The sequence below is a fragment of the Lagenorhynchus albirostris genome, chromosome 21 (genome assembly GCF_949774975.1).
Source record: "Lagenorhynchus albirostris chromosome 21, mLagAlb1.1, whole genome shotgun sequence".
Taxonomy (NCBI): Eukaryota; Metazoa; Chordata; class Mammalia; order Artiodactyla; family Delphinidae; genus Lagenorhynchus; species Lagenorhynchus albirostris.
The window spans coordinates 18,103,554-18,129,936 of record NC_083115.1 but is presented as its reverse complement, the minus strand read 5'-3'; the positions used below and the strand labels follow the sequence as shown (position 1 = coordinate 18,129,936).

General features: G+C 42.0%; 1 protein-coding gene across 1 annotated transcript in view; it reads left to right on the top strand.

Moving 5' to 3' along the window:
- The window catches only part of MTUS1 (microtubule associated scaffold protein 1), a 160,007-nt gene that overhangs the window by 40,157 nt on the left and 93,467 nt on the right, over positions 1-26,383 (top strand). Inside the window, 2 exon segments of the mRNA XM_060136618.1 lie at positions 13,041-15,292; positions 20,650-20,845. Of these exon segments, the coding sequence (XP_059992601.1) occupies positions 13,196-15,292; positions 20,650-20,845 (2,293 nt within the window). The 5' untranslated portion in view covers positions 13,041-13,195.

Sequence of the window (26,383 nt, the reverse complement as noted above, 5' to 3'; positions counted from 1 at the left end):
TTGTTTTGACAAAAGATGACTAAAATGATACAGTTCTTCATGATTACTCCCTTCTTTCCAAGTAGTTACAGTATTATTTAAGAATGTAATTTGCTGCCCACACCCCCCCCCCCAAATAAAACCTGAAAAACAGTCAGGTTCAAATATAATTCTAGTTTAATTCTTGCTGTCTTGAAGTCCAGAATGGGTATTTGACTGGGTGGGCAGTAATCCTCCCAGCCATGATTTAGGGGTGCAGGCTTCTTCCATCCTGTGGTCCCACCATCTTTAACACATTTCAGCATGTGGCTTCCTTTGTTCATCTGCACAAGCCATGTATGGAAGAGAGCATGAAGGATCACACAGGAGTTTTACAGTCCAGGCTTAGAAGTGGTCCATATAGTGTCTGCTCACATTCTGTTGACAAGAATACATGGCATTTCCCCGCAAGAGCGGTAGGGAAATACTGTCTGACTGTGTGCCAGAAAGAAAAAGGAAATGGGCTTCATGACCAGCCCATCTCTGCCAGTTGCTGGTTATTAAAACCCCTTTATGTGTTTTGTTTTGTTTTTGTTTTTTTTTTTGCGGTACGCGGGCCTCTCACTGTTGCGGCCTCTCCCGTTGCGGAGCACAGGCTCCGGACGCGCAGGCTCAGCGGCCATGGCTCACGGGCCCAGCCGCTCCGCGGCATGTGGGATCTTCCCGGACCGGGGCACGAACCCGCGTCCCCTGCATCGGCAGGCGGACTCTCAACCACTGCACCACCCTGGTGCACCACCAGGGTGCACCACCACCACTTTATGTTTTGAGAACCATCAGATGTTGGTGACAGACAGAGGCCCTCACTTCTCATCTTTTCTTCCTTTGTCTTCCCTGAGAGCTGTGAATCACTCATCTTGGCTGAAAGGGAATAATTTGGGTAGAGGCGCTCATGGCTGATTTTAATGAAGGTCCTACCTTAATGCTTTGCGCAAGTGTTTCCATTTCTCCCACTCCTGGGCAAATGGTAAGGTGGTAGTTCCCAGCTGTCCTGAGGTTGAGGGTTGTCCTGTGGTCTGCTTTGGCGAAATGTGAGCGGGAGGGAAGGCAGGAGCTTTAAGAGTGAGTGGCCGCTTTGCGGTGGTTCTTTCCCAGTGTCTGGTGGTTGTGGAAGTTTTTCCTGAGATGAAGCCTCAGTCAGCCTGGATCCCTGGCTGACGGTGGATATGAGCAGAGCTCCCTTCCAACACCCTGGACACTTGTGTTAAACCACTGACTGACATTCTGGGTTGTTATTTTTGTAGCAAAACTGACCCCGTCAGTTTTGGGGTATAGAGCAGGTCTTTATGCTCCATGGTCTTTACCCCTGTAGTGTTGAAGTTTTCAAGCTACCATCATATTTATAATAAAAAGGTAAATCTCTTTCCACTTTTTTTTTTTTTTTTTTTTTTTGGCCATCCTACACTGCTTATGGGATCTTAGTCCCCGACCAGGGATTGAACCCATGCCCCCTGCAGTGGAAGCACAGAGTCCTAACCACTGGACCGCCAGGGAATTTCCTCTTTCCATTGTTTCTAATAGTGCTAAGCACTTGAACTGTTAGCTGCTACCTGGGTAGGCTTCACCTCAAGGTAAAGATACTTTTGGATTAAAACCAAGATCTTTACCTCAAATAATTTTTTTTTTTCTTCACTGCGACTCATCCTTGAAATGAAGGACTGTTTAAACTTTTGCTGCCTTTACAAGTAGGGAGAGAAACCTCTGGAGGGAATCTAATCTTTCTTGTCACTGCCTGTGCACCTGGGGTACAGGCATGGGGGAGGACAGCAAGGACAGAGACCCTGACACCATCTGGGCAACAGAGAGCACGAAATCACTCTCTTTGGATGGGTGAAGAGTCCTTAGCGTCTCCACTGCCCGTTAAAGAGAAGAGAGGAGGTATAGTTCTTCTCTATACCCATATCCTGTGGCTATGGCAAAGGGTATGTGTTGCTCATATTCAGGGCCCCATGTGCAATGCTGGCTGCATTTCCCATAATTCTGGGGGGAAACAGAACTGTTGGGCAATACTCACGCTCCATTACGGGTTACAATGTCATCGATAGGCTGCCTGGGAACCTAATCATTGTTTATGTGTGTGTGTTTTTCTTAATAACGGCAACTGTGTTCTGAATTCCAAACAACCAATCTGTAAAAGGACTTGAGCGATGCACTGATTTTCTAGAAGGGAGTTGTACTAGTCTGTAACAAAGCGACACAAACTGGTTGGCTTAAAACAACAGACATTTATTCTCATGGTTCTGAATGCTAGAAATCCGAATTCAGGGTGTCAGCAGGGCCGTGCTTGCTCTGAAGCTTTTGCGGGAGGATGCTTCCTTGCCTCTTCCTAGCTCTGGGTAGCCCTGCTTGTTCATTCAGCATGACTGCAGTCTCTGCCTCTATTTTCACATGGCCACTCACTATGGCTGTCTTCTCCCTGGGTCTCCCTGTGTCTTTACATGGCGTTTCTCTTTCTCTGCGTGTTCCTTCTCTTATAAGGACACTAGTCATGTTGAATTAAGGCCCACCCTAATGACTTTAACCTTAACTTGATTACATTTGTGAAGACCCTATTTCCGAATAAAGCCCACTCATAAGTACTGGGTGTGAGGACTTCAGCATATCTTTTTGAGACACACGGTTCATCCTGTAACAGGAGTTTAAAATATATACCCGCTGCAGCATACTAAGTCAGTCATGCTTCCCAGAGAAGTAGAAAATACTCTCCTAAATCATATGATTTTAAAAAGTGGACTAACTCAACAACAGCAATATCAAAAATACCAATTAAAAAATGAACAAAGGACTTGAATAGACATTTCTCTAAAGAAGGTATACAAATGACCAATATGCGTGTGAAAAGGTGCTCAAAATTACGAGTCGTTAGGCAAATGCAGTGCAATTCAAAGCCACTATATCACTTCACACCCAACAGGATCGCTATTACATATTTTTAAAAAATGAATACAAGTAACAAGCATTGAAGATGTAAATCGGAAGTCTGTGCATTGCTGATAATGTGAAATGGTACAGATGTTGTGGAAAACGATTTTATAATTCCTCAAAAAAATGAAACATAGGGTTACCGTAGGATGCAGCAATTCCACTTCGTATATACCCAATAGAATTGCAAGCAGGGTCTCAGAGAAGAGATATCTGTACACCATGTTCATAGCAACATTGTCCACAGTAGCCAAAGGGTGGAAGCAACCCAAGTGTCCATCAGTGGATGCCTGGATAAATAAAATGTGGCCTATAAGTACAATGGAATATTATTCAGCCTTAAAAAGGAAGGGAATTTTGACACATGCTGTAACAGGGATGAATCCTGAAGACATTGTGCTAAGTGAAATAAGCCAGACACAGACAAATACCGTGTGATTCCTCTTATATGAGGTCCCCAGAGTAGCCAAATTCATAGAGACAGAGAGGAGAACCGTGGTTGCCAGGGGCGGGAGAGGAGAATGGGGAGTTAGTGTTTAATGGATACAGAGTTTCGGTTGGGAAAGATGAAAAAATTCTGCAGAGGGGTGGGGGTGATGTTTGCACAGTCCTGTGAGTCTACTTAATGCCGTATAACTGTACAATTAAGAATGATAAATCTTACACATATTTTACCACAGTTCTAAAAAGTGGACTTCTAGAAGTCAGATTTAAGCTAGGAATTAAAGAAAAATGAAACTATGTAATATTCACTGAAGTGTCCAATAAGTAACACCCCTGTTCTTGATCTGGGTTTTGGACCAATGGAGAAGTATGACAGAGTAAGATAACTGGCCTTTGAGCGATCAAAACATCCCTGTTAAAGGCTCCTGGGAGGCTGCTTTCCAGGGTGACAGACAAAGAGCTCCTAACAGCCCACCCCAGAATTCGGTTCTCCTAGTCATGGCCAGGCTGCTCCTGAAGTGTGGGGTCCTGTGCTCCCCGCAGGCCGACGCACTCTCAGAAGACAGTGGGCAGACGTCAGCCAAGCCTGCCCTGTCTGCTCTTCCCCATTTCCCTAGGCGGATATGGTCCTGTACTTCCTCGGGGCAGGATGAAAGTAAAGGGTCAGATTGAAGCCAAGAAGCATAGACTAATGGGGCTCCCACATGAAAGGAGCCATGAGGGACGGCAAGCAGCTTCACCCCTGGCATCCCTGCTTCTGGTCTTGAACTTAGAAGTTAGCCCATGGTTAACCAGTGCCTCGCTCATACCTTCAGGGGGCTGCTCCCCAGTGAAAGCACTGTCCCTTTGGGTACTTTCCTAGCACGTCTGGGCAGGTGACAGTTTGAAGGCTCTGACGGGTGTGTTAATTATATCAACTCTGGCCACTCTGTGCCCAGGGCTTAATTTTACTTTCCTCGTTGTGATCTCAGATGATATACAGCCGTGTTGTCCCACAAAGTACAATGAGATCCAATGACAAAGTTAAGTTGCCAATAACATAGTGATGCCTAAATATAAACATAAACCTCTACCACTGTCATGTTCCCAGGGGAAAATTATAGGACTGCCTAACCTTGCAAGTGAAAATCCAGATATGTTAAAGTCCAAGATCAAATTCTCTTGGCCCTTTCATACATTCACTAATTCAACAACTGTTTATTAAAAAACCACTCTGTGTACTCTTCCAAGTGTTGGCGATATTTTGGAAAATAAACCAGACCAGAGGGGGAGAAAAAATCCTGCCCTTCTGGAGCTGACTTTCTACAGACTTCGAGTGAAAAGGCCAGGATTAAGTTTCAGTAGGCATCCTTACTGGTGTCTTAGTCTGGTCCTGTCAGGCTAGAGTGATCTTGAAACCTAGGCGGAGTTCATGTTCTCTCGGCGGCCACAGTCTGGGCCGCTTCACGGGAAGAGGTGTCATTACTGCAAAATTGTGCTGATTCAGCAGCCAGTGTGTGACGAGCACACCGGCGGGCACAGAACTATCTTGTTTCCTATTTTCCTCGCTCTTCCCAAACTACCACATTTTGAAAACAGCCCAATCCCCTAACCCTGAAATAGTAGTGCAGGGAATGTTATATCTGAACAGTAGTTTCTAAAACAGTTTTCCGTGTTTCCAAAGGTCATCGTGCTGCACCCGGAGGCCCGGTCTAGGACACACCTTTCCCTCTCTTACAAGCAGTCATTTTCACGTTTGTGTCATAGAGCTATTTCTACTGTCTCTTTCTCTGGATTTACTTAAATCTAAGAAGCCTGAGTCTTAGGGAAGACTTACCCCTAGTATTTAATTATCCAATCAAGTGCTAATTGGAAACACTTTGTTTTGGGGGGGTGTGACTTGAGGCTGTGGAAAAGCCACGTGGATTCCAGCTCACCGCATCCACTTTCCGCCCCCCCCCCCCGTCTTTGAATACAGAGTGGAATTCGGGATAATTTGTATCACCTACCAGATCTGTTGTTAACAGTTGAAAGCTGGAAACATTCTAGGAACACAGGAACACACAGGAACCTCCTGCTTTGCCATTCTAAAGCCGTGAATGTGCTCCGTGGACCACCAGTGTCTGAAAGGGCCTGTCGCGACTCTCTTCCCTGCGGTTGTAGTTGAGCCTCACCCGAGCTGCTGGTCGGCCCGCTGCGGCCTTGCTGTGCCCTCCGAAGCCTCTGCTTTCTGCACACGCCCGCCAGGGGTGGCTCAAGGTGCAGCTGTGCGCCTTGCACAGGAAGGTGGCCTGCTAACAGCCCGCCCTGGTGCCGAGACTCCAGTGGCTTTGCTGCAGATGTGCGTCCCAGGCCTCGTTTTCCTCAGGCTGCAGACCTGGGCAGACCCCTTCCATGGAGACAGCCACACACCCAAGGACGGTGCTGCTGTGCGCTGGAGTTTCTCACTCAGCTCAAAAGAATGTATGGTCTTAGGCTTAACGCCTCTCCCCCAGTCTGTGTTATTTTAAAACCAACATCCCAGCTGAAAAAGTGAGCTGGATTACGGGATACAGGCTGCGAGCCACCAGTGCGAACCTCTGGCCGATGGCTTGAACCTAAGCACGTCCACCTTGGCCACGGTGGAAGCCCCAGTTACCCCACGTGTGTTTTGTTCCTGCACACTTTACCCCTTGTTTGTTTCTCATGGTCTGTTGCCTAGTGTAACATATTTACAGCTTTGAGGGGCCCAGTAAATACTACCTTGTTCCGGCGACTGCTCTTCACAGTGGCAGAGCTGGCGGTTACAGTGTGCACGTCCTCCTGCAGTGGTGGGTGCAGAGCCGCAGCCCAAAGCCCCACGAGCTTCCTTGGGTTGCCGCAGCAACGGTAGCTCTTCCTGGGGAATTCTGTGGTCCCTCCCACCCTCCGATTCAGCAACTGAAGGTAAATGTCTGGCTCTCAGGGGCCTGGCCTCCTGGACTTTGTTCCAGAGTGTGGCCGACACGTGGTCAGGATGGGCTGTTGATTCTTGGGTATTATTCTTGCCTTCCTCCCCTCTCTGGTTATGAACCATTTAAGAAATAAGAAACAGAGTAAGGTGGATAGATGATTATAGATGAATTATAATTACAGACTATAATTATAGAATTTCATCTGTAATTATAGATCAGTTACAGATGAAAGTGAGTTTGAGGAACAGAACTGCGTTTGAGAGACACTTCCCCACGGGTCACTATGGTGCAGATAACAGGGCAGGCCTCTCCCACCCTCCCTGTCCCCTTTCCACTATAGGGACAGGGCCTGTTCCTGGTAGGGGTGGGGAACAGAAGAGAGCTTGTGTTCTCTGTGGGCAGCGGGGCTGGGACTAGGGTGAAGAGAGTGAGGCCAGCAAAACCTTAGTGCTTTAAATGTTGTTTACCTCGATCACTGTTTTTTTTTTTTTTTTTTTTGGCGGTATGTGGGCCTCTCACTGCTGTGACCTCTCCCGTAGCGGAGCACAGGCTCCGGATGTGCAGGCTCAGCAGGCATGGCTCACGGGCCCAGCCGCTCTGAGGCAAGTGGGATCCTCCCAGACCGGGGCACGAACCCATGTCCCCTGCATCGGCAGGCGGACTCTCAACCACTGTGCCACCAGGGAAGCCCCGATCACTGTTTTTAAAAATCAGAATTCATGTAAAAAAAATCCACGATGAATAAAATCTCAAAAATTTAAAGGAGAGACAGGGTCAGTATTACTGACTTTTCCCTTGCCTCAGGCTCCGGGGGGACTGTTACTGAGACTGTCTTATATTTAGTGCCCAAGGCAAATGGTACCCTCACCTTATCCTAGTCCTTGCCCAGCTAGTTCTTCCTGAATTTACAGAATCCATTTAAGTCACTTTCTTGCTTCTGGATGGAGTGAGTAAAAGGACAGAAAAAAGGCAGGAATGTTACACTCACTGAACTCCCTCCACATGGAAGGAATAAACTCAAGTAGGATTTAGAAGCAACATCTTCCATGACTATAAAAATTTTCAGTTATTTTCCATAGAGGGAGTATTAGCTATCTGAGAGGAAAGTGCAAAAGCATAAATTAAGGGTTCAAAAGTAAGGGACGTCTGTTTCCAGTTAGAGAACATATTATAAAGTTGGATGTGAGGGTAACTAGCTCTGACAGTACAGTTATTGTGTTGATCTAGTTGGCTAGGTGCGCAATCTTTTCTCAGAGTTCTCTGCTACATCCTTGCTACTCCAGGGATGGTCCATGGACCAAAAGCTTCAGCATCACCAGGGAGCTGGATAGAAATGCAGAATCTCAGGCCCCACCCGTGACCTACTGACTCAATCTGCATTTTTTCAGAAGCAGCCAGTTGATTTGTACTTGTTTTGTAAATGATTTAAAGTTCAACTTTGTTGTGGAACGTCCATAGCCTTCATTTATAAATTCATTAAACCAACTCTAGATTTCCCCCTACTTAAATGGCTTCACTGGAAATCATTATGCTCTTAGGAAACCAGTGACTAGGTATGCTTGTACCAGTACTTTGTTCCTAGGTGTAAGATGTACTTTACTAAGCTCAGTGCTTGAGGAAGTTGAGTTTGTCAAAAGGTAGGTTGCAGGAGCTAATTTAGGACTTTAACCCTGAATTGTGAAAAAAGTAATATGATGAGGCTTAAGGGGTAAAATTATTAGCCACCTTGAATGGTTTTAACAGGAGGTAGAACTTTATGAATATACTAGTAACACATGCCGGTGACTTTTTGTTCAACTGCTTTGTTTTTGACTTTAGAATAAAATTTGTAGTTTAGGTATTGTGCATGTGTCTTTTTGTTTTACAGTACATTGAAGATTAGGTAATATTTTGGGTTTTAAAGCCTCGAGAGCTGAACTACGGTTGTGATTAGTGAGTTCTTAAAAACTTAAGACGACTGACATGATTCTGTGATTTAAAGCTGTAAGTTATAATTGTATTATACAACTGGTATGCCATATATTGACACAAATAAGGAGTAAAATTAAAGTTGTTTATGGCTTCAGAGAAATGTGACTTGAAACAAATTCTTTTATTTCATAATTAGCATATGGGATAGCAAGTTTAGCTGTGTTAAGTTCAAATTACTGTGTTAGACATTGCGTGTAATAGGAAGATGTAGAAAATACCTACTGATGGTGTAAGCCTCTACTGGGTTTATAGTTCAGTTGACAAATAAGGCACATAACTATTGTATAATCTAACAGTAAGCTGCCATTAGCAACTAATTTGGTCCAGCCATGGAGTTTATTTCTTAGAAGTGGTTTCCTCATTTGTAAAATGAGGAAATTTGAATTGGAGCTCTAAAATGTCTTTCCGTATTAATGACAATGTTAATGTATTCAATTATATGATAATGGATTTTTATCTGTGGGGAACAATCATTCTTCTTAAGCTAAGATTTAGAACCTAACCTTATTTTTTCCCAAAGGTGTTGAAATAGCTCAAATCTTGCACTAGTAGTGCTTTGCATTGACCATTTCTTTTAGTACGTATCTATCAGTTTTTAACCTTACACATCATTATAGAAATACATATTCTGCTAATCTTTTTATTCAAGAGGAGCTACCCTCTCATATTCCCACATCTTAATAAGTAGGGAAATTGTTCTCTCTCGTACAAATTGTTCTCTGAAAAAGATCTCTTTATTTTCCCAAATGGCTCTCTTAAAAAGGAAATTTAATCATTCTACTTTGTTCTGATAGATAATGCTACTGAACGACAACTTGAGAAATTAACCCTTTGGGTGAGAATGATTTAGTCCAACCTTTCCTCTTTTTCTCTTTTTAAAACATCTTTGATTTTGCTTTAGTATAAAACGTTCCCAAGATGGTAACTTTGAAGGCTTTACAAATTACATTGTAACATAGAAATATAAAGACATTGCGTCATGGGTCAGGTGAGATTAAGTCAAAGAATAGGAGTCCAGCAAGTGGTAGAAATTTAGGTACTATTCTTATATCAGGAAAGGAGTGAGATTGGCCATAAGACAACAAGGCTAACTTTTAATTTTTTGGACAAAATCCCTGAGGGAAGCCTGGTCATCCCTTTCCTGCCCATGGCTTTGTCTGTAGTGATGAGATGGAGACTTGAAGCTGTTTTTTTTTCCTTAGTGAATGTTGAGGTTGATCTTCCAACTAATCCTGGAACTGATAAGCTTAACTTCAGAATTTGTTTGGTATCCAAATCTCTGTACCTCTAATTCTTTACTCTTATCTACAAAAGTAGAAAAGACTTCAGTAAATTTATTTCATACCAAAATTCTCCTTAAGTATTTCTTCAGAATACATTTTGTTTTTGTGGGGTTTTTTTGTTGTTGTTGTTAGCTTTGCTCACCGAGTTTGGGATTTTTTTTTTTTCTTGGATGTGTGAATTTAAAAAAATTATAAACACAAGGGTGCTAAGCAGTCGTATGAAGGCTGATGGCTTCTTTACTTTCCTATTACTCTTTGTAATCTACTGAATTATTTAAAAAAATTTTTTTAATATTTGTTTTTATTTATTTGGCTGCATCGGGTCTTAGTTGTGGCACACGGGCTCTTTAGTTGTGGTGCACGGGCTTAGTTTGCCCCGTGGCATGTGGGATCTTAGTTCCCGGACCAGGGGTCAAACCTGCATCCCCTGCATTGGAAGGCGGATTCTTAACTGGACCCCCGGGGAAGTCCCAATCTACTGACTTATAAATCTAAAACATTTAACCTTAACTTTAGTGGAATTTCACAGTTGTTAGAAATGTTTTTGTATTACAGTAGCTTGGGAAAGTTCTTGGGAGACAACGCTGAACAAAATGCACAAGCTTTAAAAGAAAACTCAGGTTATATACGTTTATTAATACATACATTGTTAACAATCCTGCCTTTTTATTCTATTAATGATTTGACAAACTATTTTAAGAGCCTTCAAAAATCATCATTTGACTCAGTAATGCTTTTATTTCCAGGAAGTTTTTCCAAAGGCAACAATCAGAGGTAGTCAAAGATTGCAAAGATATTTAGTGCAGTGCTGTTTATTAATAAATAATATTTAATAATAAATAAATCTAGAAACAACCTAAACATAGAAGGACATGGAACTGGTGGTGTAAATTATCCTATTATACATTTATTTAAAAAATTACTTGAGGTGCTTTGACATACGAACCATTTTCTTTACTTTTTTCAGTTTTTTTAAAATCATATTTTGTATACTCTGAAAGGGGGAGCTCAGGAAGTAAAGCTCCATCAGTTGAATTTAATGCCTCTCTTTATCGAGGCAAATAACTTCTGTGATTTCTGTTAAATGCTTCTGTTTGCAGTGCTCCTATCTGTTTATCCCAGGATCTCGTAAATGAGTATTGGCCTTATGGAAACATAAAGGTGTAGCATATTTCATGCTTTGTGAAATTATACGCCCCCCACGTAACTCCAAAAAATTAATAAATCGACTTCCTGATTTAAACATTTAGCTCTAACCTGTTTTATACCCGAGGATTAAAAATATAATTTGTGTTTCATAAAAACTTTTATTAAGGTGCTAGCCAAAATCTGTTATTTCAGTGATTTCTTTATTACCTAAAGAGCTATGGTGGGGAAAAAGAGACTCATTTAAATTTTCTACCAGCATACAAATCCTATAGCACTTATTTTGGGATCAGAATCTCTTGTATGCATGTGCCTGCGTGCTGCTGACATAAACATTGCAGCCTTTCTTCTTGCCCCTGGTAAAAGCTGGTTTCAGGATGCATGGCTGGAAATCCGGAGCACTGTTAGCAAAGATACTGATCCTTTCAGTTCTTCTATCGTTCCTATTCTCCTCATTGTATTTAGGTCACTGAAGTATGTTTGAATACAGAGAAAAGATTGCAAAATAGAAAAATGAGATCTACTCTTAATTTACAAATTTCTAGGTTACAGAATGTCATTTTTTTCCTCATGGATATTTTATTTCTTCAGAACAGAACCATGATACCTGGTTGGCATTAAATACCAAGATTAGAAAGTCAGTTCAAGCGAATGTATATCTATATGAGGTATTTGCAGTCCTAGCTTGAATATGTGGGCCTTTCTTAAGCACTTCAGTATAATCAAAAGAGTAATAAAATTTTAGTTTTTTGCAAAAATCCTTGGATTTGAAAGCTTTCGTGGGTTTTTTTTTTTTTAATATTGACAAATGTCGTGAATTTTTAAATTTATTTATTTTTGCTCTGTTGGGTCTTAGTTTCTGTGCGAGGGCTTTCTCCAGTTGCGGCAAGCGGGGGCCACTCTTCATAGCGGTGCACGGGTCTTTCACTATCGCGGCCTCTCTTGTTGCGGAGCACAGGCTCCAGACGCGCAGGCTCAGTAGTTGTGGCTCACGGGCCCAGTTGCTCCGCGGCATGTGGGATCCTCCCAGACCAGGGCTCGAACCCGTGTCCCCTGCATTGGCAGGCAGATTCTCAACCACTGCGCCACCAGGGAAGCCCCTCATGGGTTGTTTTTAATGATTTTTTAAAAGTGTACAATTCAATAGTTTTAGTATATTTACAGCTCTGTGCAACCATCACCATAATCATAACCCTTAGAGCATTTTTATTACCCTCAAAATAAACACATTCCAATCAGCAGTCACTCCTCATTCCCTTCCCTCGCGCCCCTTCTCAGCCCTAGAGAACCACCCATCTGCTTTCTATAGATTTGCCTATTCTGGACATTTCATGTAAATAGTATCCCAAAATATGTTGTCTTTTGTGACTGGCTTCTTTTACTTATATATTCTTTTACTTTTGCTTATACTATTCTTTTATTTATATTTTAAGTCATAACGTTGTATCCATGTTGTAGCATGCATCAATACTCCATTCGTTTCTCTTGCTGAAAAATATATTCCGTTGTATGGGTACACAACATTTTGTTATCTGTTTACCAGTTAGTGGACATTTGGGTTGCTTCCACTTTGCGGCTGTTATGAATAATGCTTCTATTACAAATCATGTACATCTTTTTTTCTTGGTGGCCCGTAGGGCGGACTGAACCATGTACATTGGTGTACAAATTTTTGGATGTATTCCTTTCATTTTAGTAGATACCTAAGTGGAGAATTGCTGTGTCGTACAGGAACTCTGTTCAACATTTTTAGGTACTTTCAATAGAATACCACTTTAACTCTGAAGAATCAACAGCTTTTCTTTTTTTCAACTTTGAAATGGAGTGTGTTTGAGAAAGGCAGTGAAAATGGGAAAGAGAAACGCTAGGGCCCTAAATCTTCATTGATCTTTAGCTTATGTGCTGTGCCTGCTTAATCTGTCTGGAAATCATTCTTCATGGAAACAATAGGGGACTTTTCTGAAAATGAAAAGGGCATTATTTCTAATTATGTTGGGACAACAGGCATAAATTGGGACCGTCCTAGGTAAATTAGGACCAGTAGTCACTCTGTCAACCAAAAAGAAGGAAAGGCTATTGTCAGATTTAGCCTCCTTCTCTATTATGGTGAGTGAGGGCAGAGGCATCTCAGATGGGAGGGGGCAGTTTTAGCAGCCCATTCTGCCCATTTCCTCAAATGAAAAAGTATGTTTGAAAAGAGGGTGATTCTTTAGCTAATATCTTAATCACCCCTGTCCATAGTTGTAGGTTCTTTAAATGTAAAAAGAAAGCAATTGAAATTAATCAAGTGCTGACTTGTTAATTTTCTAATATTTACTTGAGTGAAACATTTTATTTCTTCCAGGGAACAACAAATCATTTCAAGTTCAAGACAGCTTAGACTAAGAAACTTTCAACTGTGCTGAAAAACTTAGGAGATGGACACATTTTCCTTCCCTCTCATTTAAACGGTTTTAAAGAAGAAATAAAATGGCAGAGGTTTAAAGTTAATATTTCAGGATGAATGATGATAATTCAGATGACAAGACAGAAGATGAACTGCAGTCCTTATTTATCAGTGATAAAAATGGAAACACATATGCATACAACCAAAAATCACCATGTACCCAGAACTCTTCAACCAATAATGTGAGTTGGAATTCTGCCAACCCAGATGACATGGTGGTTGATTATGAAACCAACTCTGCTGTGGCCTTTGGTGAAAATATTTCTTTAAACCCTCAGTGTGTTGAAGTACTTGAACACCAAAAGTCTTCAAGTGATTTTGTTAGTAAGGAGATGTTAGATATGCACAAGGATTCCACATGTCTGTCTTTTGCACATGTTGTAAATACAGAGGAACCCAAAGATTTGCGTAACAGTTGTCATTCCCTAGAATCATTTCAGGACCAGAGCGTTGAGACATCTCTGCCTTTTGTGTGGAATCCTAACGATGATGATTTGAACTGTACAGGAAACCCTACTGCCTTGGCGTTAAACCAGACATTTGACATGAAAGTGGATAATGTTAACTGTACCTTCATAACACATGACACCACTGGAAAGAGTCAGTCTTTGCCTACCACTGCAAGCCTACAGCCAACCAGCATGAGAAGTAGAAATACATCTTCATCCTGTTGCATTCCTCCATCTTCCCATTCTGATAAGATATATGTGAGAGAAATGAGTTATGATAGAGACAGCTTCGAAAACCCTCAAGCTACAGCATCACAGGCCCAAGACACAACTTACACAGCATTTTCTGACATGGTGATGCAAACTGATGTGGTTCTTCCAGATACGGAAAATCACTGTCACTGTTCTTCGGGAAAGGTCACCAGTGAGTACCCAGATGGGGCACAGCAAAGACTAGGCGGAGAAAAGGAGATACAAGCTCTAACACCAGTTTCTGATGGCATGGATGTTCCCAGTGGGTCTGTATTACAAGAGTTCTTTTGTTCATCTAAAGATGAACCAAATAGTGAGAGACATTCACAGAGCTCATATGGGCAAAAGGAAATGGGCCAAAATGTAAGAGAAACAGTGTCCAATTGTCTTATAGATGATGAATGCCCTTTACTGGTGCCAGCTTTTGATAAAAGCAAAACCCAAGTGCTGGACCCAGAACATCAAGTCACTGTGGCTAAAGACACACCAGTTGCCTCTAATGAAAAGGATTTGGGAACCCGGAATCATACCATAGAATTGATACCGAATAGCCCGCCGGGACAGAAGGTGGCTTCATCATTTGAACTGACTTGGGATGCAGATGATATGGTCATTAGTACAAATAACATAGTTTGCATGTCCACGCCAGTCCTAGAACCCGCAAACGCAACCTTTTCTCTCTCACCTATTGAAGCGACGGAGAAATGGAGTAAAGTGCAGAAGAGTAATCGAGAGCTTAGACGTTTACCAAACTTGAAGGGGGCACCGATGAACATGTCTAAACCTAATCTAGGAAAATCAACCACCAAAACGAATAGCCCCCTAGGCAGCAAAGTTAGAAAAACTGAAATTATAAGTTACCCAAGACCAAACTTCAAGAATGTCAAAGCAAAAGTTGTATCCAGACCAGTGCTACCGTCCAAGGACCCTGCTCTATCAAAGGCTGCACCCCGACCTCAGTTAACTGGGGCCTCATCACCCTCATCAGTGTCTTCCTCAAGACCGTCGACAGCTTTGAGAAAAACACCAACGTCTGACTTGAATGCGGACACAAAAGCAGAAATCCTAAATAACAAGACACATAAGCAGCAATTTAACAAACTCATTACGAGCCAGGCTGTGCATGTTAGAACTCATTCTAAAAATGCTTCACACAAAGTTGTAAGAACAACACCTGCTGTGAAATCGAATCAGGAAGATGTTGACAAAGCAAGTTCTTCCAATTCAGCATGTGAGACCGGGTCCGTGGCTGCCGTTTTCCAGAAGATCAAAGGTGAACTCCCTATTAAAATGGAAAGCACAGAATGTTTGCAGATGTCCTATACTTCCAACATCGATAGGATTAGCCCTGAAAACAAGGGTGAAAAAGAAAATGGGACACCGATGGCAAAACAAGAGCTAAAAAAGGAAATTATGAATGAGACCTTTGACTATGGTTCTCTGTTTTTGGTAAGTGAAATTTTTGCCCGCTTCAGGAAATGGTGGTGGAAACGGAGAGATGTATTAGCAATTGCTTATCCACTAATAGTCAGTAATATTGCTGAACTAGGTGTGCAGATTTGCTTTCAGGTATTGCTATGTTATTCAGTAATTCTGCGTCTTGTCAGTACATTTTAGAATGTTAATTGGTTACCTGCATATCGAAAAAAAAAAAACCCAAAAAACCTCAAGTCCAGTATTTTGTATTGAGTATCAACATCCCTTTTAATAGTCAGCTGAAAGAACAGGTTACTTTAATATTTTAGTGTAATTAGTTATTTGAAGTTAAATATCTGATTATATTTTATATTTATGAAAAAATAAACGTTTTGTTTATGAACTTACAAATGTATTGGGCCACATTTGAGAAATGGCTAGGCAGTGCTGGTAAACAGTATCAACGTAAAAATAATTCCTGGTCTCCTGTAGAGGAAGCTGCCCCAGGTAGTGGAGCCCTGTCCTGTGAACAGGAGGATTCTGGATTCTGCCTCTGATTAGCTAAGGTGACTCTGGGCAAGTAACCTTTTGAGACGCAGTGGCGGAAGGATTGGCTAGTAGATGTCTGAGGTCTCTTGCAGTCCTAATGTATTGATTCCCCGTACTAAAATAAAACCTATTTTATTCATGTATAGTGAAAAGGTAGTATGTTTTATACAGTACCTGGCAGATGTTTGGGGGTTCCATTTAAACAAGAATTCACATGCAGTTCAAAGATTTTTTTTTTTTTTCCAGCATGGATATAGTTTTGACTCTAGCTGAAGAAACTAGCTTTCTGAGTGTTGGAAGCATTTGGGAGGCCTCTCTGGGCTTTGTGTGTTCATCCTCAGTGCTGTTTCGGCAGTGGGGACTTGCATGCATCTCCAGCCCCACATAGGCTTTTCCTGGGCGTCTGTCCTCTGGGCCAGGAGTGGAGGTCGGTGCCAGGGTAGGAAGGCAGATGGGAGTTATCTGTGTGGAGGGCTCATGTCTGAGAGGAACGACACGTGTAGTTTGGTGAAGTGTTAAAGGGCTGTTTTAAGTGTCTTGAGGGTGCATAGGGAATTGTTAGGTCCTTTTAGGAAGATATTCTTGAGCTAGTTCAGTTTAGAGATGCTTTGGCGTTTATAGTAAATCTTCCTTTTAGGAAGAATGGCCCACCGCAGTGATGTCTAAGCTACTGAGACTGTCCATTATTTCAAAACTCAGATTTTTTTTTCTTTTTTTTTAAATTGAGTATATAAATGGTCCTTCACTGTAACTTTTATTCTGCTCCCTGCTTTTCTTCTCTTTATGCTATACCACTGAGAGCTCTTTAATTAATTAATTTATTTTTGCTGTGTTGGGTCTTCGTTTCTGTGTGAGGGCTTTCTCTAGTTGCGGCAAGTGGGGGCCACTCTTCATCGCGGTGCGCGGGCCTCTCACTATCGCGGCCTCTCTTGTTGCGGAGCACAGGCTCCAGACGCGCAGGCTCAGTAGTTGTGGCTCATGGGCCTAGTCGCTCCGCGGCATGTGGGATCCTCCCAGACCAGGGTCCGAACCCACGTCCCCTGCATTGGCAGGCAGACTCCCAACCACTGCGCCACCAGGGAAGCCCCAAAACTCAGATTTTTATTTTTAAGTCCTTTTGAAGTCAGACTTAGGAAACTCATTTTATACAATTTTTCATTAGATACTTTGTTAAATTAAATGACAACCTCTGGTAATTTGAAGCAACATTCTTAGTTTGGTGTTTATAGATACATATACATGAAAACAATACATTTATTCCTCCTTGATTTATGGGAGACTTTTATTGTGCACTGATCTCCAACTCCCAGAAAACCTAGCATAAAGTTTCTTTAAATAACATTTGCCTTGCATATCAATTGGTTGTGTAATTTTGAAATTAAAACTTTTTCTGATATGTGCATTGAGAGTACGTCTTAGCTTTCTATTTCCCATGTGCGGAATGAAAGCCTGTCTTTCAGGCTTATGGTGTGATGCTGAAGTAAGGTGACAGAATCATCACATTGAAGTGGATCCCAGTACTGGAGAAAGAAGCACTTTGCATCTTAGGAATCTTGCAGTTAGGATTTCCATATTTTCAGTACTGACACTTTTACTTGTTGATGAGTATTAAAAACTCATTTTTCCCCATGATCATGTTTCATGTGCAATTCCCTCTAATATCACTATTCACCTCTTGACACATTTCCGTGTATCATGGGGAAGGGGCCCAGCAAACCGTCACTGGCCACAGGCATCGTATTTATTGTAGAGAGTTGAATGAATGAGCCTTTGCGTCGTGTTGTAGGCAAATCCCTATGTTTCTTAGTCATTTCAGCAGCACCCGGAGGCTCTGAATCTGCCCTGGTTTTGTGATGAGATAGTGCTGGAGAAATGTGCATTTTCAATGTGCTCTGTTGGTCTTGAGACAAATTAGGCCTTGAGTTCACTGAATCCTTAGGTTGCCTGCAACCTCCCAGCTGTTTGGTCAGGGTTTACCTGAAACTTCAGAAAGCTTCTGTTGGAAAAGGAATTTGACTTTAACTTGATGCAGGTTGAGTATACTCCCCGTTATAGAGGTTATATATTGGTGATAGTATGTTAGATAAAAGGGGTGGTGAATTATCTAAATGGAAAGAAATGAATATTTTTTTCGATGACTGCTCTTGGCCAAACCCTTTGCTCAGGTGCTTTATGTATATTATATCATTTAATTTTCTCAGAAATGTTCAGGTGCTTTATACACTGTCATTTACTCTTGCCAGTAACAACAGGAAATTTGTTAGCTACAGTTTAAAGCTTCCTAAGTGGTTACTTAACCCACACACATAGCTGGTAAGTTGTAAAATTGAGATTCAAACTCAGGTCCCCTGACTTGAATCCTGGCCCTTTCTGCTCCACACACTGCAGGCTTTCAAAATTCTATGGAATGTTTTTTCTGAAAGGCAGAACAAATCTGATTTGTTAAAAATTCACTTTGTAAGTTGGTTAAAAGTTTGGTTTACTTTTTAAAAGGTTTTTCTGGGGCATTACCTTAGCCAGTTTTATGGTAGAGGGAGAAGATCTTTGTGTCCATCGCCTGCTTTTTTTGGCCAATTTTATGTTGCTTTCCAGTGTTCTCTTAGGATATGGCCCTATTTAATTTAGTTTTTAATCCACCTAGTGTATGTCATCAACATGGGGCTTTACGTATCTCTAAGGGAAATTATCCACTTATGACTTTTTACTAAATTTACTTATTTATTTTTGGCTACATTGGGTCTTCGTTGCTGCACGTGGGCTTTTCTCTAGTTGCGGAGAGCCAGGGCTACTCTTTGTTGCGGTGCACGGGCTTCTCCTTGTGGTGGCTTCTCTTGTTGTAGAGCACGGGCTCTAGGCACGCGGGCCTCAGTAGTTGTGGCTTGTGGGCTCAGTAGTTGTGGCTGGTGGGCTCTAGAGCACAGGCTCAGTAGTTGTGGTGCATGGGCTTAGTTGCTCTGCGGCATGTGGAATCTTCCCGGACCAGGGCTCGAACCCGTGTCCCCTGCATTGGCAGGCGGATTCTTAACCACTGCGCCACCAGGGAAGTCCTGCACTTATGACTTATTAAGCAAAGAAAGAATGGTCCTGGTGGGGAATAGTCAACGTACAGGTTAGGAGCATCGATTTTGGAGTTTGATGTGGTTTCACATTGTAGCTCCGTCCATTCATTGGCAAAATAACCTCAGGCAAGTTACTTAGTCTCTGTGAGGCTCAATTTTTCTTTAATGGGAGAATACAAATTATAGCTTATGGTGTTGAACTTTGTTCTTTGAGCACATCTCAGGCTCTCATTTCCTACACGTAGAATGAGAACCTTTATTGGGTGCCTACTTTGTGCTCTATATGACCGTGATGGTTGGGATTTAGAGAAGGAAAGACACAGCCCCTGGCCAAACCTAGTGCCTAGTACAGTGGGTAGTATTAGAAGGTAAACAAAAAGGGCCTGTTAGGTCCTCAGTTGGGAGTGTGTATAGACTCCCTATCCTGCTCATGGCAGAGTAGGGTGGTGGCGATGGGGAGAATTGTCGAGGAAGAAAAGGCTTCTAGGGGAGAGAGCATGTTAGTCACTAGCTGAAGCTTAAAGATCAAGGATGAATGCAAGGGTATTTTGGGTGGAAGGAATAACATGTACAAAGATGAAGAAACATTCTCATTTAGGGGACGCAGGGTAGTGAGTATCATGGGAGCTGGGGGTGCAGAACCATGAACAGTAAGGAGCAAGCTGAAGAGGGTGGCAGGGCGGCCACATCCAAAAGGCGTTATTTGGAAGAGTCGACTTTATCTGGGAGACGGAGGGAAGCCTCCTTGGACTTGAGAGAGATCGCCTTAGCAGCGGACTGGGAGGTGAATTGGATATGGTTCCAGGCATCCCAGAAATGATGCAACCTGTACTAAGGCTGATGGAGAAGGGTGAGAATGACATCCAGAGGGGCTTAGGAGGTAAGAAAGGAAGCCCCTAGAAATAGCTTTCATTGTGTAAGTTGGGTGCCTGGGCACATGGTGGTGAATATGAGAAGAGCTAAGTTTTGAGATGGACGGGTAAAATTAATCTGAGTTTTAGAAACTGCTTCATGTTCTTCTGCTGTGAATTGCAGTATGATGAAAGTATCAACCTTGTAGGGTTATTAGGATTAAATGAATTGATATGTGCATTTCAAACTTATTTTTCATTCTGTAAGGTCTGTAGGTTGATCAGTAAAAATAACAATAATATTATTGTCAACATTGTTAGGTCGAGGTGCCTGATGGATGCTAAGTGAAGCAGAGGAAGAAAGAAACTGAATATGTGGGGAACTCGGGAGAGAGTGTTGGCTTGGACATGAGGACTTGGGATAAAGCGGTGTTTAGGTGGCAGTGGAAAGAGTGGACAAGATCATGTGGGGAGAGTATATGGTGAGAAAGGGCCAAGTTGAGGACCCTTGTGATGACCAGCATTTGAAGGTATAGAAGAGCAGGACCCAGAAATGGAATAACCAGACAGATAGAAGGGAAACCAGGAGAGAGCTCTGTGAGAGAAACCAAAGAAAGATGATGCAATCATCGGCGTTGGAGACCATGTAGAGGGCCTCTACAGAAGGGACTGAATGCCGTAGCTTGAATTTAATTTGTGGCATTAGTCACCTTGGGAACAGTTTCCCTGATGGGGACAAAAGGCAGATCATGACGAATCAAAGAGTAAACTATGAAGAGTTTAAGTTTCTTTATAGTAAAAATGAAAACTAAATGTCCATCTGGCATATCTGCTTAGACAGAAATTGTGTTTTTCTGCATACCTATCCCCACCAGGAGGTGGTGTGGGGAAGGTATGATCTGGACTGAAACCTTCATTATTTTTTCCACAGGGTTCTGCTTCAAAAACTGCAACCATCTCAGGTAGGAGTCTGGCCAAGCCCAACTGCTCCATTTTGAGGAAAACACCTGGTCCGAAAGCCAAAGTGGGACCTTCTGTTTCATGTTTGAGGCGGAATAGTGACAGTAGAAATCTCAACTCTGATCGAGCCGTATCTCCCCAGAGGATAAGGCGTGTGTCCAGTTCTGGTAAGCATAAAATAATTCAGTTGTGTTTTATAGCAGCTTATGAATTATTTGAATGTAAAATTAGTCCTATCAGGCAGCAGAGAGACTGGTTTTGGTTATAGAGCTCTAATGCATTGTGTCAGTAAAGCATTTAGCCTTTTGTGGACCAGCATCTTGCACAGGGAAGACTGAAAAAGAAGTCTAAGACACAGCCCTGATCCTTGAGTAACGTACAGGCTAGTTGGGGAGAGAGAGATGTGCATAAAGCAACGTAAAAGCTATTCAGAAGCATGCAAACACACACACACACACACACACACACACACACACACGATTGGGCACTGGTTATACACGAGTCATTTCACTTTTTTCTTTTTTTTTTAGTTATTTCTGAGATATACATTTTAAAGTAATAACTACAATGATGACTTATAACATTATACCAGAACATATAAGATTTTTAGAAATTTCACGTAATGTCTGTCATTTCACTTTTAAATGTTTTACAAATGGTTAACTGCTTAATAATACTGGTGTGATATACTAGTTTCATAATGTGCCCACATCATGTATGAAGAGACTAGTTTTTTTCTTGAATTTTACGGAAAGATGTATTATAAAATCTTCAGGGATGTGAGGGTGACTAAGAAGTTAAACTTTTCTACTACGAACTTTGATTTATGTTGGTTTGTATATTAGAAGTAGTAAAGTCATGTTCGATTTATAAAATCTGAGAGCTTCCAAAGTTGCTGTTAAATGTCTTCCTAAATTGGCAGAGGTTTGCATTTCTCTGTGTTAAAATAAGAACCGGAAATGGGAAAGGCAGCCCTTTTCATAGGGACTAAAACAAAAAGCCTGCTGGCCGTTCCAGTTGACCAGAACACGGCAGGGAATACCCCTCGTCTGAGCAGGTACAACACTGAGCAAATGAAAGGCATGGCAGATAGATTTAGAAGTAAGTTCCCTTATAAAAATAGTGACTGCTGTTGAATGGTCTGGGGAAAAAGTGCCTCAAGATTTACGTGTTCACACATGTGAGAACATTTTGCAGAAACTAACAAAACCAACCAAATCCTCAGGGGATCTCTTTACCTGTCTACACCTTAGTATTTTTAGGTTTTATTGTCCAATCCTGTTACGAAGCTGTCGTGTGAGAAGCTTATAACACGCAGACGTGTTTTAAGTGTGATTTACTTAGGTTCAGGCCTAAATAAATCAGGCCTTGTGCACCAAGGTCTTGAGGGTCCTGGGGAGCAAACCCAGGAAGAGGTATGGCTGGCAGAAGAGGGATTTGCACACATTTCCATTTCCATCCCCAGAGGAACTGAGTGGGAAGGAGGAATTTGTCAGCTCGAAGTGTTCATCCTTTGGGAGGAAAACAGAAGAGGCACTGAAGACATTGGGAGAAGCAACAATCCTCATTTTGGATGTTGCCACAGTTTGGGGAGTTGGGCATAAGTGAGATCAAAGCTTTGGTTCTTACTGTTGCTGCCATACAAGGCTTGTGGATTTTCCAGAGGACGGGGAGCCCCTTCCCACTCGGGTGTCAGCAGCACCTGTGGCGTGGCGGCCCAGAGGGCCCTGGCCGCTGGCATCCTGGCCTGTTGTTAGAAGCGCTGCGTTCTAGCACCGCCATGGCCTCAGGGAGCTGCATGAGCTAGTCGTTTCCGCTCCCTGGGCTTCTGTGAAGTAGGAGGGTTGGAGAATGTCAGGCTCCGTCAGCTTTTGCAGTCCTTATCTTTCTAGGGACAATTTGGAGCTCACCTAGTTTTCTGAGTAGTGGCTGCTACTAGTGTGATTCTCTGGACCACATGGTGCTCGAATCCCAGAAAACCTGAAGCGCACACTTTTAAGAAATTAGGCCAGTACCCAGGATGTATTGTAAATGATGGGATTCTTTTATGTAGATGATCCCACCAAGGAGTGACACAGTTTTGAAGTCCCTTTACTTTAGGCTACATAATGCCATGCCTTAAAGAGGGAAAACTAGGTCTGCTTCGTCTTACTGAAAAGACAGAAAATTTATTGAGCTTTTATTAACCTGTATAAATAAGCTTAATAACTAAGCTATGCATTCAGAGTTTTCAATCCAAGTTAAAAACTAAATTATCTCTTACCTGGTGATTTTCCATATATAAATGGAAAAAAAATCAGTGTAAACAGAAATTTTGTGGATTTGCATTTGAGTTTTTTTATTTTAATGGTTGGAAGACTAACTTGATTATATTGTGTTATGTTTTTAAAATATTACTAGCAACTAACTTGTTTGGACGCTCACAGTAGATTGAGAGGTGTTTTGTCGTGGAGAACAGGAAACTTAATCGTCACAGAGTTAAAAGTAGAACAAAATCAAGAAGCAAAAACAATGTGCTTTTGGATCATTGAGCGCATATTGCCATTTACTGTACAATGAAGTGTTTGTGTCTTAGAAAATTGAAACCAAATGGATATCCTCTGTGCTCATACAAAGTTAGTCTCCTGAAAGGTAACCAGCAGAAATGTTCCAGCCAACTTGGGGTTTTCAATAAATCCTTTCAGAGAACTAAGTAGAAAACCAGACGTGGAGTTGAAATTGCCATTTTCTTGAAGCTTTGAAATGAATATGAGAAAGAATTGTAATTAAACCCAATGGCACTTTTCCATTTCACTTGTCAAAGTCTGGCAGTTCTAGTGTAGAGCATGATGACTGTAGTTACCTCTGCTGTGTAATATATAGGAAAGTTGTTAAGAGAGTAGGTCCTAAGAGTAAATCTCATTATGAGGGGAAAAAAAGTTTTCTAATTGCATCTAAATGAGGTGATGGATGTTAACTAAACTTACTGCGGTAATCCACTTCACAATACACCTTAAGTCAAATCATTATGCTGTACACCTTAAACTTACACAGTGATGTATGTCAATCATCTCATTAAAACTGGAAAAAAAAAAAAAAACTGGAAATAAAAAAGTACCTTAAAAAAATCTGGAAGTTTGGGGCTTCCCTGGTGGTGCAGTAGTTGAGAGTCCGCCTGCCGATGCAGGGGACACGGGTTCGTGCCCCGGTCTGGGAGGATCCCACATGCCGCGGAGCGGCTGGGCCCGTGAGCCATGTCCGCTGAGCCTGCGCGTCCGGAGCCTGTGCTCTGCGACGGGAGAGGCCGCAACAGTGAGAGGCCCGCGTACCGCGGGAAAAAAAAAAAATCTGGAAGTTTATCTGAAACCAGATTATAAGTGATTACAACAAACCAGATCTAAACTATCTTTGTTTCTTTGGAGTCTGTATGTGTTTCAACCACTTAATTAAATAAGATGAGGTAAGCAAGGAAAACTATTTCTAATAATAATTATAATGCCAGTGATAGAAGCTCACACTTATTAAATGCTTACCGAGTTCCAGGCTTTGTCTTTATCATTTCACCTATAAATTCATTTAATCCTCATAAGAGTTCTGTGAGGCTTATCTGCACTTTATAGAAGAGGAAGCCATCACAGTGAGGCTAAATAATTTGTCAAGGTTATGCAGCTAGAAAGTGGCAGAGGTAGTACATTCAGACCAGGTGACAGGACTCTGGAGTCCATGCTCGTAACCGTCACGTTATTAGTCTAAAGAAACACTTTCAGTCTGATCGTGAGTTTTGGAAAAATTCAAATTCTTACGCTCAGCTGGATACTTCGGAAACTGTGGCATTTCTCTTGTCGAGCTCTTGACTTAACGTTAGATACCAGTTTACCATGATGTAAATGATTTCACATGGTCATTGCAGATTCACGCTGCTGAATAAATAACTGCTTAGGAAATACTTTGAGATCCAGTCAGGCACCTTCAGAGAGCGCCTGCCACCCTCTTTCAGAGGTAATACCAGTTCTTACCAGGTTTTAGATTATAAATATGTGTGTTCCTTCATACACACATGTAATTGACCTGCCAGTGACCAGCCTGAGCCAGGTAGGATTACGGAAATAGAACAAAATATACCCTCCCAACCCCCGCCCTGGGGCTCCTTTAAACTGCCTGGGGAGGGTGAATGCATGTTCCTGCAGCAACCAGCGAGCAGCACAAAGGGATCTGTAAGGCGTGTGGAAAAGGCCCTTAAGCGCTTTAGGATTTGGAGGAAAAGAATGTTCAGGGGCCCATCTGATCATAGCAGAGCCTGAAGAAAGGCCTCATGAAAGAGATGTTTCTCTAGAAGAAAACTGAAGACCATTTCAAAAGGGTAAACCTTCCTGTTAATTCATTTTATTGTCGGTTAGTAAAATAAACATCCCAAACCTGTAATGACTTGCCTACCCTTATAGGTTTCTCTTCTTTCCTGCTCAGTTGTTTTTGTGAACTGATTTCTTGTTCATTTAGTGTTAGATTGATTTTAAAATCATTTCAATTTACTTTTGTATCATTTTGGCCTTTCTAGGCAAGAGTTTGAGAGATAGCAAGCGAAAGTATGAGAAACTTCACGCTTTGCATACGAAAGTATGCAAACTTCACGCAAGTATGCAAACTTCACGCTTGCAGAAGTTAATTAGTAAAACCCAGAAATGATCATATAATAACTATTTCTAAAAGCCAACTTTAATGTGTTGCTTATAGATGTTTCTGTATTTGGATGTAGTTAAACCACGTTTTAAAGAACGTATCTCAATGTTTCTTGCCATAAGAAAAGTAATACTAGTAAGGTGTTTTGAATGCTAATGAAAGCTGTTCTAAGATTTCTGAATGGATAATTCTCATAACTCATGAAGTATACGTACTGTGATTACTCCCATTCTACAAATGAGGATTTTGAGGTTTTGCAAGTTTAAGCAACTTGCCCAAAGTTACAAAGTTAATAATTGGTGGAGACGGGGATGAGGCCCGACAGCCTGGTCCCAGGGTCTACGCTTCTGACCTCTGTCCGTTGCGTACACGCAGTAGTTCTGACACACTCACTTCGTCATTTAACAAGGATCTATTCAGTGCCTGCTTGTGCTGGGAACTGTTCTAAGTGCTGGGCATGAAGAGGTGCACAAAAGAGACAAATTCTTGCCCCTGTGGAGCTTAAATTCTGGTTGGAAAATCAAACACGTGGACAAAATGTTTAGTGTGTAAGATAAATGCTAAGGAGAAAAACAAAGCAGGGAAGGGAGTTAGATCTTTAAATAGGGTGACATTTGAGCCAACACATGGAGGTGAAGGAGGGCAATATTTGGCTATTGTGGAGGGAACAGCAAGTGCGAAGATCAAGGTGAGGAAGTGGAGGGTGGAGCCTGAGGACCAGTGAGCTGCTGTGTGTGTGTGCGGGCGGGGGCAGCTGGCCAGGGACTAGGCATGAGGCCAACCAGGGAGGGTCTTAGAGGCACCTGGGAGACAAGCGTCTTCTCTCTTCTTCCTCATTTACATCGTCACTGTGAATTCTTGATCGTTTTGCAGACGTTCCACACAATTCTGCTCACTTGGCAAGTAATTCTGAGAAGACTGTTCCAGATATGGAATGACTCATAAACTGTGCAGTCTGTCTTATTTGTCCATTCGAGAAATGCTTTGAGCGCCTGCTGTGTGCTGGGCAGCCTACTAGATCCTGAGAACATAAACATGATTTATAGGTC